The sequence below is a fragment of the Pholcus phalangioides genome, unplaced genomic scaffold (genome assembly GCF_987345545.1).
Source record: "Pholcus phalangioides strain wild (caught in Gottingen) unplaced genomic scaffold, Ppha-v1.0 ptg000007l_1, whole genome shotgun sequence".
NCBI classification, from domain to species: Eukaryota; Metazoa; Arthropoda; class Arachnida; order Araneae; family Pholcidae; genus Pholcus; species Pholcus phalangioides.
Genome location: NW_028301600.1, coordinates 37,612,345 through 37,627,867, shown reverse-complemented (window position 1 = coordinate 37,627,867; position 15,523 = coordinate 37,612,345). Strand labels below are relative to the sequence as shown.

General features: G+C 36.5%; 2 protein-coding genes across 2 annotated transcripts in view; both read right to left on the bottom strand.

The window, feature by feature from the left end:
* The window catches only part of LOC149085243 (WD repeat-containing protein 17-like), a 116,538-nt gene extending 107,321 nt beyond the window's left edge, over window positions 1–9,217 (bottom strand). Inside the window, exon 1 of the mRNA XM_089233130.1 lies at window positions 9,135–9,217. The gene's annotated coding sequence lies outside the window, so the exon portion shown is untranslated. The remainder of the gene's footprint in view (window positions 1–9,134) is intronic.
* Su(fu) (suppressor of fused domain protein) lies at window positions 9,174–14,766 on the bottom strand. Its single transcript, XM_089233137.1, has 2 exons — window positions 14,627–14,766; window positions 9,174–10,657 (listed from the first exon to the last, which is right to left on the bottom strand). The coding sequence occupies exon 2, from the start codon at window positions 10,623–10,625 to the stop codon at window positions 9,174–9,176; it is 1,452 nt and encodes a 483-aa protein (XP_089089263.1). The 5' UTR covers window positions 10,626–10,657; window positions 14,627–14,766.
* Between the last annotated feature and the right edge of the window lie 757 nt (window positions 14,767–15,523).

Below are 15,523 nucleotides of genomic sequence, written 5' to 3'. Positions count from 1 at the left end.
TAACTATTCGTTTTACATGTGTGAAATAGCTTAAAATCTTTCTGAAAGAGAGTAAGAGAGAGATGTATCTGGAAAGCGATTCTGAGGTTGAAATATATTAATCTGGCTCGAGTGACAGCTACTCATCCAATTCATATTTTGATTGGCATAAAAATTTAGCTCTCAACGGGGCTGTTTTATGTGAGTGCATGCATCCCTATCAATCCATATAAAATGTTCGTTAGCAGAGGCAGAGAAACGTTGGGAAAAAATATTTGTTAGCCGAGGTATCACTGTATTCGACTTCTGTTACTACTTACTCATTACTGGCACGTAGCTATCAAGTTGTCAGTGATTATATTATATTAGACTTACATTTTAGAATTAATTTTAAATGGCTGGATAAAGACAAAAATTTGAAGTTGTCCGCTCGGCTTAAATAACTTGTAAATCGATGGTTATAGAAACATACTTTCAATTGGAAAAAGTATTCAAATGCTGTACCCATTTTAGATGTGATTATTTTACTAGGAGCTGCAAACGTAATGAGATAGTAAATTAAAAAATTTACACGGTACCCGTCTTCTCACATCCAATTGAAAAGTTGTTTCCCTGTCTTTTCTGTGCTAAAAAAAAGTCCCGTTTCTAAGTGCAGTGTCAGCCGAGATATTTTAATTCAAAAAAAGCTGAAAATGAGAAAGAACAGCAAGTATTAAGAGACAAGCTGTTCTTTCCCTCACTTTCAACACTTTGGATTCAAGTATAGGTTGAAAAAAAAATTACAACGAATGTCAAAGTCTAAGTACTTTGTGAAGTGCCCGGCTACTTCGAGAGTTGGCTAATGTGCAAAGTACACAGACTTCAGAAACCGGCTATGGCACGTGTACATGTTTTCAATGCCAATACAGTACTATATTTGAATTTCGATGGCCGCAGTCGACAGTATCTGATTTCGGTGTTCCAAATCCGGCGTTGTGGGACTTCTCATGAACACTTAAAATATTTTAAGGAAGTTAGTGATGCGGCACTATTAGACGCTCCAATTCTTAAGGACCATTCTTTGTATGGAGGTCATAAGGACTTTCATGTATAAAACTTTCAGAGTGATCTATCTTAGGTCACATGACACCCCCCCCCCTCGAAGCAACATTCCGATGTCGCAGAGTCCCTTACTAATTCATGAATATTCAATGCAACCCCAACCTGCATACGCCCTTGTAGGCCGTATATACGGACGTCTATCAATCCTAGACCCCCATCCCCGTTTTCGTCGTATCAGAGCTTCTACGGCACCTACGATAAAACATTCCTTCTGGCAAAAGTTCCGCGAGCTCGACCATAATACACTATGCAAATGAAGCCGGGTCCAGACACGCCGTACTAAGGGCGGTATTCACCGACATGGTTTAAGCTATAGTCACAATTTTTTGATAAGAGATCGACACGGATTGGTTAAATTCAGGGTTTTAACCAATCTATGTTGATCTCTTATCCAAAAATTGTAACTACAGGTTTAAACCATGTCGGTGAATACCGCCCTTAACCATTCAAAAACCTGTTTTTACAGGTTTTTGAGCGTTTGGGCATTCACTAGAGCGTCGAGTTTAGACCCTGCTTTACAGATTGCCTTCCGCGCACAGAGAAAACAGATTGGCTCCGAGTTTGTCTTCTCTCCCAAATGCGTAAACGAATTCATCGTTACCGTAAAGATCGATGAAATTTTGAAAAAATAATAAAAATAAGTAAAACACCGTAAGAAAAACTCAAAGACCCGATTTATTTCTACTGATTTCTGTAGTATTGAGAGTATCTCCCATAACTCCATAGTTTATTACGGCCGCCTGTAACCGTAGCAGTTGGCAACTCAGCGTACTTCTTTTAAAAAGATGCTCATTGTGTTAGAATTCACAACCCCCGGAGGTAAGCTATTCCATTTATTGACAGCCCTATCAAAGAAAAACTCCTTGCGACACCAAGACCTGGAATTGTTCCTTTGACGAAGCAGTTGATTGACGATGTATTTATGACACCCTGCGTTCATCCAATATGTAAACATATTAAAAAAAATGAAGTCTCTCTTCATAACTCAAGCCCCGTGCGCCAATGAGGCTTTTCGAATATACGTCGTAATCATCATCAGCATCACTCCTGAGGACACACACTGGATGATCCCCATAGAGATCAATGTTAAAATTGCCGATTTTAGCGTAGAAATGTGGAAATTTATTGGGGTTTTCCGCCACATCAATAATTTTAAAAATTGAAATGAATCTGGTTTTCGAAATATTGAGCTCGCTTAGAGATACGAAGCCTAGAAAATTAAACATAAAATAATGAGCCAGACCCACTTTTGAGGTGGATATTCATGCAATAACATTGATTTCAAATTTTTATTTATATCTTCTCAAGCGGAAAAATGAGAATTAATGTCTCCGTATTGTCTTATATTATCCAATTGCATTAATCCATACAGTTTAGGATGTTTTAAATTAATTATGGTCCCATATAAATCACATCGAAGAAATTCCGAAACTTTAATCAAGCATTTTTTGAAGGAAAAACAGGCAGATCGATAACTTGAAGTTCAAAAAAAAAAAAAAAAACGAAATTTCTAGCTCCCATTAGAAAGAAGAAAAAAACTATTCATTTCTACGTTTCTTTAATTTAGATTTGTTTCTTTCATGAATTGCACAGGAAGTCGCCATATTGGTTATCGTGTATGTCCCTCAAAAAAAAAAAAAAAAAAAAAAAAAAAAAAAAAAAAAAAAAAAATATCACGTGATCCAAAAAGCCTCATAAGGACACGCGTAGCACTTCTGGTTGACCATACCTACAGGTCCCTCTGTAGGTGTGGTCTCCAAAATTTTACAGCATACTCCAGTCCAAGACGAACTAAGCCTCGAAAAAGCGGTAGAATGACTTTAGGAGAACGCGGAGACTTTTTGAAAATGAAACCGAGCACTCTATTCGCTCTTTTGATCACCACTGACCAATTTTCAGAAAACGTAAACAGCTCGTCAATGAGAATTCCCAAATCGGTGACCCTAGTTGCATACGGGATAGTGACACCATTCAACTCGTGAAATGTAGGTTGTTCGAAACAAAATGAGCGACCAAGTACTTGTAAATGTTAAAAGTGATGCTCCATTCATTAGCCCATGCCGCAAACATGTTTAAGTTGGTCTGGAGCAACTTCCTATCACTTTCATTCTCGACTACCCCCATTAGCTTCACCCACGTCCTCTCTGAATTTACCAACAATCCCATCGATATTCTGATCGGTAAAAAGTGGAAAAAAAAATGGATCCAAGGACACTTCCTTGAGGGACTCCATTTTTGGCACCTGTGCAATCAGAAAATTCCCCGTTCACCATAACCCGCTGTGACATATCTCGCACAACCACGATTCTATTCAATTCAACAAATTGCTCCCGATGCCAATCGCATGTAAACGCTTCAAGAGTTGGATCCGATTCTGGAACATTGACATTCTTGCCATTTTTAATAGCAGTTTGGGGGAATGAAATACACAGGGGTATTATTCGTTCTTTAAGCGCTAAACTTTTCCGACTACCGGTACAATGAAATCATTATCAGATCTGCCGAACTCAAAAGATAAAAAAATCCTACTCTATTCATAAAAAGCGTAACGCGGCCCATTTCACAATTTACGGGAAAAAAAGGAGTAGGGGTGTACCCCACACTAAAAATTTATTAGAAAATTATATAATTATAATCACACACAGAGTTAATTGCTTCATGAGAAAAAAAATATGGTTTCCTTTAGAAAAAGAAACGATACCGGTATGTTTCCTCTAAAATGAAGTAGTAGTCAACGCTCAATGTAACGATCCCCTATGTCCCGTCAAAAGCGGACGTCATATCGAATGTAACCCCCGGAGGTAGTAAATTGTAACACAATTGATACGTTTAAAAAGAAATACGATAAACATGTTGGGGTAAATCGAGAAGCTATCCATTCTTAGAATAAGACAACCATAGGTATTCTTTATGGGCATTGTATAATATTTTATCATGTGTATATATTGTTTATAATTTGTGTTAATTGCATTTTTAATTGGGTTGCTGTTTTCTTTTTTAATATATGACATCCATATTTTTATGGGCATCTTTTTATCAGCCACCTCGTTGGGCATTTTGCCTGTGTCGGCGTTGTATTTGTATAAAGCATACACGATAGTTGTACTGTGAAAATATTTAGGAATTATCCTACCGGTTGTTGTAACGAGCGTAGATTATTCCGCTCACTGGGACACAGTCCTCAGATCACGTAAATACATCAAAAGATAAAAATTCATTAGATGGATGCGAAATAATTAAAAATCAACCAATATTCTTAACTCAAACTTTGATATTCTAGTCAGCTGAATGATTGATGTTAATAGAATTATTTACAGGGTGTCATGTAAGTGCTTGCACGTCCTTTATTTCATCAACCGTCCGTCGTAGAGGTACGATTCCAATTTAAAAAATTCTCAACAGGCGTGATCAAAAATTACCCTGTGCCACAAAATAAAAAAATCTAAATTTTTATATGGTCTCCATGTCCTCTAACTTCCCATTAGAGAGTTACAAGGCCTGTCTCATCTGATGGAAAAAAAAAACAGTGTTTCTAAGTGCAATATCAGAGATATTCAAATTCTACAAGTGGAGGAAATTTGGAAAAGAACAGTGTTAAATGCAGGAAAACCGTTTTACCTGAATCAAACGCCCCACATTTCCTGTTTTTCGAATGTGAATCTCTGTGAATATTGCACTTGGAAATATGGAATTTTCTTTTGTTAGCATCAGGAGAGACAGAGCAACAACTTTCTAATGGGAAGTTAGAAAACAAGGAGACCATATAAAAATTTAGATTTTTTTTTATTTTGTGTCACACTGTGTTTTCACTCTCAAAACTGGTACAATGAAATTTTTGAACGTCTGTTGAGCATGGAGAAATTGGAATGATACCTCTACGACGGAAGGTTGATGAAATAAAGGCCGTGCTAGCACTTACAGGACACCCTGTATAACAAAATAATATTGCACTAGAATAAAGTGCAATATTATTTTTTTTGTCGAAAATTTTCGAAAATCTTGGAAAACTTCCCGACCTTGTGTGAATAACAACAATAAAAAATAATTCTATATTTCAGGCATGTAAAATTTTGACGATAAATCGGGAAAATGGTCTATTATTGTAAATCTATCAAAAACGCGTGAATTATGAACTCAATTTTTGGCACAAGTTTATTTAGAAAATTCGGTCTGAATTAAAAAAATAAAATGCTCTATAATTCATGAAAACATAAAGGGTTAGGGTGGCATGCAAATTTCAGAAAAATATTGATCCTTCAAATGGATGCTAAAGGATTGATGCGCCACTCAGTATGCTGCATAATAGTCAGGGGTGACTGGATACATCGTTTCGGCGCGTAAGCCGCACCAATAGAACTACAGCGAAAATTCTCAGCAGTGTTCTACTCTTTCTCATCGTGGGGAGTGCGGGAATTTTTGGCTACTAGTTATAAGGAGTGATGTCTACCAACGGACCATCGATGAATTCTAACATTGAACAGTTTGCGACATGGGCAGGAAAACATCAATATTAGCGATTCGGTAAAACATCGTACTTTTAGAAGCAAAAGCGTATAATCGTATTTTTAGAAGCAAAAGCGTATAATCGTATTGGCTAAAATCGAACGAAATACGATAAAATCGTAACAGTTGGCAGGTATGCATTATCGATTAAAATTTAAAAAAAAAATTAATCTGTGAAATAAGAGATTGCATATATTTATGAAATAAAAATCGTGAATGTTCCTGAGTGGGAATTAATGCTTACTTGTACGAATTATTCTAGTGGTTCTCAACCTTAGGTCAAGAATATTCAAGTAGGGGTTGGGCCATGGGTGAAAATATCAAGCGAAAAGAAAATTTATGTGCTTGTGTGTGCGGTCATAAAACTTAGTGATATCTAGGTTAATGAAGTCAATTGGTTCTGGTATAACATTCATGCAGCCGAAAACATTAATTCATACATAGTACGCTTCACGATGCACATATTTCCAATAACTCATTCTAGGTAAGTTAACTACCAAAGATCTGTATACACACAACCCAGTGGGGTTTGTAGGTTTCTCCATGTGATGTGTTCAACTCATTTATCCGTAAGTAAATTGTTCAGACATCTTTTTATCCATCAGGCTGATTTGAGATACATGCGTAAATCATAATTTAATGTGTATAATCCACAAGTGCAAATTTAACTACTTTTTTTGGGGGAGGGGAAAGCCATCTTATGTGTGTGAAAATTTATAGTTGTGATCCTTATCACAAGTAATGAAATACAGAGGAGCATTTTTGTTTTTGCTGCCCGTGAGCTAAACAAATTGACCTGGAGCACTGTACCAGAGCACTAAAGTGGCTGCGACGCAGTTCCAGACTTAAGCAGCACGAGAAACATTTACAGATCACTTATTGACCCCCGGCATAAAGATTTCTTGAGCAAACCATGGCACATATCCTAATCACATAAGTGACCCATGGCACATCACTCGTGCCCTGAGGCATGGTAACAGATCACTCAAGTGGCCTGAACTCTACTAAAGGTTGAGCACCTTTGCTCTAGTTCACTCGCTGACCTAGTCCCTTGCTGTCTGGGAAGAGGTGGATTTGTTGAGGGTTGTACGAATTTCGCCGCCCTTCTCCCATTCTACTAGTTCTCTTGGCGGCTCATTCCTCAAATCTGCCCCCTCTGAACTTGTGCTCTGGGATATAGCCCACTAAGCCTCCCCGTAAATATGGCACTGATGAAATAGTAAAAAAAAAAGAGAGTTGGTCATTTTGTAAAAAGCTACAGATAATGCCTACACAGAGGTCTATGATCCACACCAAGAAAATTCAGATATTTTTAAACCATGGGCCCTATAATCTGTGGATTACATGTAGAATGTTATGGTATAATCATAAATGTAAGTTCTAGAGCATACATGCCCACAGCCATGAATTGAAACATTCTTAAGAATGGCATATTGTCATAGAATCACTATTAAATAAAATACCACAAGAGGTACATGACTACATCCAATCATGTAAGTTAATTGTGTCGAAAGGTGTCATCATGAAGTGTAGTTTTTAATGCTTTTAACTACATTCATTGTAATTTCAATCTATAAAATTCTGCTTGTCATGTAAGTTTAATTAGGATATTTGACATTAGTTTTATGGCCAGGTATGCTATATTAACTGTGCATGTGCAAGTATCAATTGTTTTGTCGAACTCCATGTGACAAAGTTTCTAGCCCCAAAGCAAAATGTTTTGCATTGCTCTGCAATGAGCCTCATTTGACTGGAAATGTTCTGCGGTAAACATTCCCACAGTAGTGTTTTCTAGACTTTTCTTAAAATTCTTTTGGACATGTTCTGCTTTTTGAAGTCTTTAGGTCTTTCCCCCAAATTTCTATTCACTAAAAAAGAAAAAGGATTTATATGTCCGAAATGTCTTTCCCTTAATTATCTTGGGAATTTTTCAATTTTTGTGTGAGAGATTTATTATTTTAATTTAGTTAACAATATTACAAAATTTATTTTCTGGACAAAGTATATTTCTCTTTTTGTATTTAATTTTCAGTAAAAAGTTTGCTGAGTTGAATAACTTTTTAATAAGTTCAATATCATTAATAAGTTCTTGTAAAAATGCCCATTACTTTGATGAGATATATACATATGCTGAGGCAAAAATCTCTGAAGCTCTGAAAAAAATCACAAATTACATTTTGCAACAGTTCTTTGCCACCTGTTGCTGTTCGGAATTTAATCTCTCATCATAATATTCAGGATGGATAAGGCATGCAAACAAATGATAGGAAACAATACCCTCTTCAAATCTTAATTTTATGAATTTAAAATGAGGTGTCAAGTCAGCATTTTGTAAAAAGCAAGAATCAGCAATATGCTCAATCCCTCTGTAGCTGATACATTGAATGCAATATAAATGGGTTATAGTTTCTTAACTAACTCTTTGACCTGCAGTGCTCCTACTCAAAAAATTAGAAAAAGTAGGACAGGGTTGAGGGTTCCCCCCTCGTACCATAATAAAAAAAAAATCCCTTAATTTTTTTTTACATTTTAAAATTGATATTTTTTCTTCATAGCACTATTTCAGAAATGACGGTTACGAAAACTATTTTTGGGCAAAACAGTGTATTAGAAACAAGATAATTCTTTTCTGTCTTTCCTCCCAATATAAATTACATTCTCTTTTTTTTTGGAGTCTTCCACAGTCCAGTCCGTCACCTCTCTTCGACAATCCACACAGAAGACTTGTAAGTTTAAGAACGACGCTCTTTCAAGACCACTTTCACTTTAAGAAGCACAGTGCAAAATGTGTAAATCACAAGGTCCAATATAAATAAGTCAAGGTGGACCAGATGGTTTTACTGCATTGTCCATTCTTTTTTTTTTAAAGGGATTTGTGTGCATTTTAATGTTCAATGCCAGTGTAATAATTTCTGACAAATGAAGCACTTTCATTTCTAGCTCTTTGCTGAGCATTGTAAATATTGTTTATGCCTCTGCATGCCCTAAAAATACAGAAGACAATTGAATGCTATTGGTTATCATTAGAATCACCAAACCTAAAATAGGCCTCTGTACCCTTTGTTATAACTGCTTTGTTATGCAAACCGTTGTTTCACCTATACACAAATTGTGCATCATAATTTTCAATGATGAATGTTAGTTACTGTACAAAACAATGAAGCCGTAAATACAAAATCATTTATTCCCATCCAGACAGAATTTTTTATGAGTACTGTACATGTTGAACACTCAAACTAAGCAAACAAAAAATTAATAAAACGAATGGTCCACATACACCCCCCTCCCCACAAATAAACTTGAAAAAGATATTTCTGCTTTGGCAGAATCATCAATTGCAACATTTGTAATATTTGGTAATATATAGATGATTCCCTCTTCAATTAAAATCATTTTTATAAATTTTGTCGATAGGATTTGGTAAACTAGGGAAAGTAGGACAAAACGAAGAAAGTGAAAAGAGATGTTGGTAGGCTAAGTTATTTTCAAGTTTTGATATCACATAAAATAAACAAAATGAATATTGCTTGAGAATTCAATTGTTAAAATACCTTTTTTTATTGTTGTTCAAACATTATTCCAAGCTGCAGTCAACATTCTTCTTGTACAAGTGTTATAGACAACTTTTTATCACGATATTCGAATGTTTTTGGAAGTACAAGAGCCTCTATATCAGAAAATTGAAAATCTTTTAGGATATTTGCCATCAAGTCATCTGCTATAAGTACTTGTAACCAAGGTCCATGAAATGCATAGGGATTTTCAGCATCTACAAAGGCACCAGCCACACTTGGAGGAACCAGCGTGATAGCTGTTTCACCAACAGCGCTTTTAAAAGTGAAATGCCTCCCATGTTTAAGCCTTCCTCTAAGTGCTAAAGGAAGTAATGTCCCAGCTTCTAAATTAAATTCGATGTGTACGCCATCTAATTTTTTAGTCTGCAATAACTCAGATGACTTTTCCAAAGGAACTTCATCGCTAGTAAAACTATCATACGATTCTTTTCTGGCATGCTGATTTTCATTATGATCAGTGTTTTTTTCCCACCCAAACATTTTACATTTACACTTTGGCTTAATTGGTGGAAGAACAGGTTTTTTACTTTTCAAAAGTCCTTTGGTTAAAGTTTCTTTTATTTGTTCTGATTGTTGCATTGATATCTGAGGAACACATGGCTCACCATCCGACTCTTCACCTGATGCTTGATCATTTTCAGTAAAATGCTTTTCACGCCAGAAGCATTTTGCACTCACTCCACTCAAATTTGAACCTTCAGATTCGATACCACAATCCACTGCTTCCTCAACATTTGGATCTAACTCAAAAATTGATTCTCCTCTTCGCATATCTGTTACAAGCCATTGCCCACCAGCACCTTTAACAGTTTTTAATAGCTCTATAACACCTGGTCCATTCCAATTTTGAGCAGCTTGAAGCTCTTCCGAACATACTCCAACAATTTGTATAAAAGTGACAGGACCAAAAGGTGTTTGAACAGTCTTTAACTGACTATCCTCATACAAAAGCATATGTTGGATTCGTGACTCGCTATTGTCAAGAGGACAATGCCACGAAACATGATCACCTGCACAAAGGATGTTATCTGACTGGAATACATACTTTGCAAGCGCTTGCATTATGGCTGCTGGCCATGTTGGAGGGACTGATTCATTTGCTTCTCTTTTAAGTCTAAATGTAAGTTCAAATCCATATCCACTTGGAGAATCTGGTCCAGAAATTTCATGAACTCTGCCATCGCCATGTAAATCAGAAAGTCCAAAGCTTATATAATGCCAATGCGGACTTACATCTAGACTACTATTTCCAGGGTTGCAGTACATACTGATGTAATCCAATGGATCTGGTCCACCCAGCCAGAACTTTAAAACTGCTGTAACCTGCAGGGGGTTCGGTTGATCTGGATAGATGTTTCGACATGCAATGTGTAATGCTTCAAGACCCAAAGGAATTGAAGGAATTCTAGTAGGAAAATAATGTCCATCTCTGATAACAGGCTGAAGAGGAACGCCTCTGCTCTCCATGGTTATCCTCTATGTTATATCACCATTTTTCTCTAAAATAACAAATAAAAGTACATTTCAATATCGCTTGTAGTTATATGGTAGAGGTTTTTTACTTGATAAAAGTATTCATTTCATATTTTTGTCCCTGAAACAGTAACTTAAGCATTGCAGAACTATTAATTGATTGATTGAATTCACTAATCAGAAAAAGTGAAAATTCTTAGAATGAATGCATGTTCTATAAAAGAAAATTATTCACTATTTTTCTCAAGCTCCCACTACATGTATGATTCTATACTTAAATTCTTGCTAAAGTAGGCCTAATAAGGAAAAAGACCTCATGTTAGTTGGCATGCAAACACAAATTGGAATTTTTTTTGTCTTCAGATTCAAAAATTTTGCACTCATATAAACTTTTAGGTGTATTGTGTCAGCACCTTGATTTTACAGCAACCACGGTAAGCTGGGATTTGTTATTAAAGCCTTCATAAAGGTATACATGAGGGCTAATTAGGCTGGGACACAATTAATTGTCAATTTTAAATTCCAGCATTTCTACAATTTCTTCCTCATGTCTCCTCAAAAGGTTGGTATACTAAACTTTCTGTAGGAGGACTTCCATTAGTAGCAATGTGTTTTGCGGGGATTGACAAATCGAAAAAAAAAGTTTAAGGCAGTAACCAAATTTCTTAGGAGCCAAGAATGATTTTAATCTCAAGAAAAATGAACCATAAATAATGTTTTTTAAACTTTTTCAGGACCGAATTTGTCAAGCCCTGGTGTTCTGTAGTCATTCTTGTTGTCATATCTGTTTTACCTACCTCTGTGTCAGGAACCTACCTCTGTGTCCGACAAGGGCTACTTATGTACTAGCCAAGGTAAAAGAAAGGAGCATGAATTCTAGCAATGACAATTGAATGATAGTTTATTTTGGTTCAAACAACCCACATTTAACTGAAGACTTAAATCGAGGTTGAAATGAACACATGAACATATATGCAGAGAAACTTAAAAAAAATTCTTTAAATCTTTGAGTTCATTATATCAGTGTCCCACAGTACTTTTACTAAAAATAAATTTAAAAAATCTCACAAAGTTGAGCCTAGGGTAACCATCCGTCCTCCTTTTTAGTGTCATTTTAATCATCTTCCTAGGTTTTAGAAAATTAATCTTTTTGTCCTCTTTTTCAGGTTTCCAGAATAAATTTCTTTTTCTTTCAGGGGAATTTTTTTTACTCCGAAACATATTTCCTCTTCATTGGCATGAGTGTTTGCACGTGTTTTAGTAGATGACAGCATTACACACACCCAGTATTACACAGAATTTACCTTAGGTTCACAGCACATACATGCACAACTTCCAGCATGGCCCAAGTGCTAAAATCTCTTCATTGAGACAGCGGTGGGCCATGATCTGGTTAGGAAAAACAGCCCTGGAAGAAAACTGCAGTATATCCATTTTGCATATGAAACCACATTTCTATATGCACGTGGCCATCTGGTGGCCTAAGTCATTCAAGAGCTATTAGTTGATTGTTGCCGCTGTCCATGTACGGAGCCTTTCAACATATATATACGCTCCAAGGTTGAAATATTCTATCTGTTTTCATAACTTTAGATAGTACAGCATTCGTCTGGCAAGTGAGAAACGGTTCACGGAATCTTTGCCCCCGATATTTCGTCCCCGACATCACACCCCTAGCACGTTTTGTCCCCGGAAATTTCCCCCCAGTATATTTCGTCCCCGACATTTTGCCTGCCCTGACCATATGAGCGACCCTATCAGTGATCAAGTGAGTTGGACATTTATCCCCGACATTTCGCCTGCCCTGAGCAAATGAATGACTGTATTAATAACCAAATGGGGTGGACATTTATCCGTGACAATTAACCTGCCCTGACCGTATGAATGACAGTGCGAGTAAACATGTAAATGATGTGAGTGACGGTATGAATGATCAAGGTGGATATTTAGCCCCCCGATGGTATTTTGCCTGCCCTGACCATGTGAGTGACCCTATGACTGATCAAGTAAACTGGAAATTTACTCCCTTCACATTTCACCTGCTCTGACCATATGAAAGATGGTATGAATGAATGTATGTGTGAACAGATGATTGATGGTAAAAATGACCATATGAGTGATAAAGTGAGTTGGACATCTACTTGTGACACTTTGTCTGCCCTGACCAAGTGAGTGATCAAGTGAGTTGAACATATACTTTGACATTTCACCTGCCCTGATCGCATGAGCAATGGTATGAGTGACCGTATAGTGAACATATGAGTGATTGTATGAGTGACCGCATGAATGATCAAGTTAATTATTTAATATAGATAGACTTTAACGATTGGTATTTCACCTGTCCTGACCGTATGAGTGACCGCAGAAATGATTGTATGAATCATCAAGTGAGTGACAGTAGGAGTGACCGTATGATTAATCAAGTGAGTCATTGTATTAATGACCAAGTGAGTAACTACTGGAGTTGGACCGGATATCTCATTTCAAACCCGACATTTCGCCCCTTTGGTAAATGTTAGGTGAGTATGCGGCAGAAATTTGCACAAAGCATAATATAATGTACAAATGCTAATGTACAATATGCTGTCACAAATGCATTGGCGTATGTATTAAGTGTGACGGGAAAAGGGGGTGTAGTTTGGGGGATTTTAATGATATTCTTCAGGACTGTTTATAAGAACCTACTCCAGCTTATGTTGAAAAATACTCTATCACTCATACAGTGAATAACTTGGTCACTTACTTAGTCACGCATACAGTAAATCACTCTGTCAATCATACGATCAATCACTTGATCACTCTCTTGGTCACTCATATGCTCAATCAATCAGTCACTCACTTGGAAACTCATACAAGCATTCAGTCAGTCATTCACTTGGTCCCTCATACGGTCAATCACTCAGTAACTCTCTTGGACGCTCATACGTTCAATAACTCAGCAGCTCTCTTGGACACTCATATGGTCAACCACTCGGTCACTCATACGATTATTCATATGGTCAGTCACTCACTTGGATGTACATAGTGACTCACTCATAGTCAATTCCACACTCATAGATACTGTCGCTCATATGATCAGTCATTTGTATGATCATTCACTCCTAAAGCCAATTTCACACTCACTTGATCACTCATCCACTTATACGGTCATTCATACAGTCAGTCACTCATGCGTTCAGGGCAGGTACGAAAATGTCAGGGGCGAAATTTCCGAATCCCGTGAGAAACCGGGGTTAGAGTCCCCGTGGGGGCAGAGATGAATTTTCTTCCTTGTAATCTTCACACACATCTCCACAAATAACCAGTCTTTCAATGAATCTTGTATTAACAAGTGGAGAGGACATTTCTATATGAAATAATTTCTATGCTAGATATATGTCAAAATGTTGACATGTTTCAAGTCCAAGACTATTAGACAGCTTTCTGGCCGTCACTGTAAATAATTTATTGATGCTTTATCCTATTTATCAATACAAGATGAGAATTAAATTTTTGAAAAACAGTGCAATGCACCTTTTCCCGTGTACACACTTGAGTCACTCCAGCAACTTTCAGCCCCTCCCCAATGTTTCATGTCAGTGCTTCTATTCATGTCTAGTTTTTTTTTTTCTGTGTATTCGTTCTTTTACATGAAATGGTTCAAAAGAAAATCTATCAACCATATGAAAAAAAAAAAAGAATATAAATCTATACCCCCCTTTTTGCACACACGTGGTTATCAAGTGAACCAATAATCGCTATAGTGCCACATATATAGGCTATAGTACATGCGCACCTAAATTCGAATGTTCGACATTATACAATTTCTCTTGACAATCTTTACATCGGCGATTCAAAATTTATGTAAGCATATAAAAATTAGAAAAGTATACAAATCGATTACAAAAGGAAATTATGATCAGTAATAAAATGCAATGAGAGATGACGATTATCATTAAAACAAAATTCTATGGATATCCAAAATCAATTAAATACGCATTTGGAAAAAATATTACCTAAAAAAATCGTCAATGACTCGAAATTCAAAGCAATCCCCTGAGCTTGACGCAATATTTATCAATTAAATAAACTTCTTTCACATGTCACACATTTCAAATCAAACTCATCGTTTTATTATTTCTTCAAGTTCAGCTAACTTTACTGTTGCCAACTTTCGAGAAGAAAAACATAATAAAGGCTACTGGCGCGACTAGTTAAAAACATGATTCCCGATTCCGAATATATATATTTCCCGCAAGATGGCGGCAGTGGAATAAGTTCCATAAGATGACTTCATACCTGAAGTTACCAACCGTCCTTTTTTAGAAGGACACGTCCTCCTTTTTGGTGTCATTCGGAGCGTCCTCCTACGTTTCGGAAAATTCATTATTTTGTCCTCTTTTTAAGGTTTCCAGAATCATTTTCTTTTTTTTTTAAGAGGAAATTTTTTTTTCAATCTTAAACATATATCTCTTCATTAGTAAGAGGGTTTGCGTGTGTGTTTCTTTTCCCACACATTTTTACACGCTTTGACCAACACCCTCGAAATTCCCAGACGAATCCAAGTTGCTTTCAAGCAGGGCAAATGCTATTCTAACTATGGCCCAACTTGTAACATGAAAAAGAGCATTGTGGAAAAACAGCTCTGGAAGAAAACCGCAATATCCATTTTAAGAATACCATTGTTTGCTCACGGACAGCAGATGCAGTGTACTGAAGTGGGGAGAGATTATACCTATTCTCCATTCAGGAACAAAGAAAATACGATGAAAACAACACTCAATACTGGTTCGTTTGAGTTCCCCATTCAAGTGAGGGGAGAGGGATCGTTATTATTATAATAATTGTTTTTTGCTTCAACTTCTAATGTCAAAATGTCGAGATGTTTCAAGTCCAAGACTATTGTATAGCTT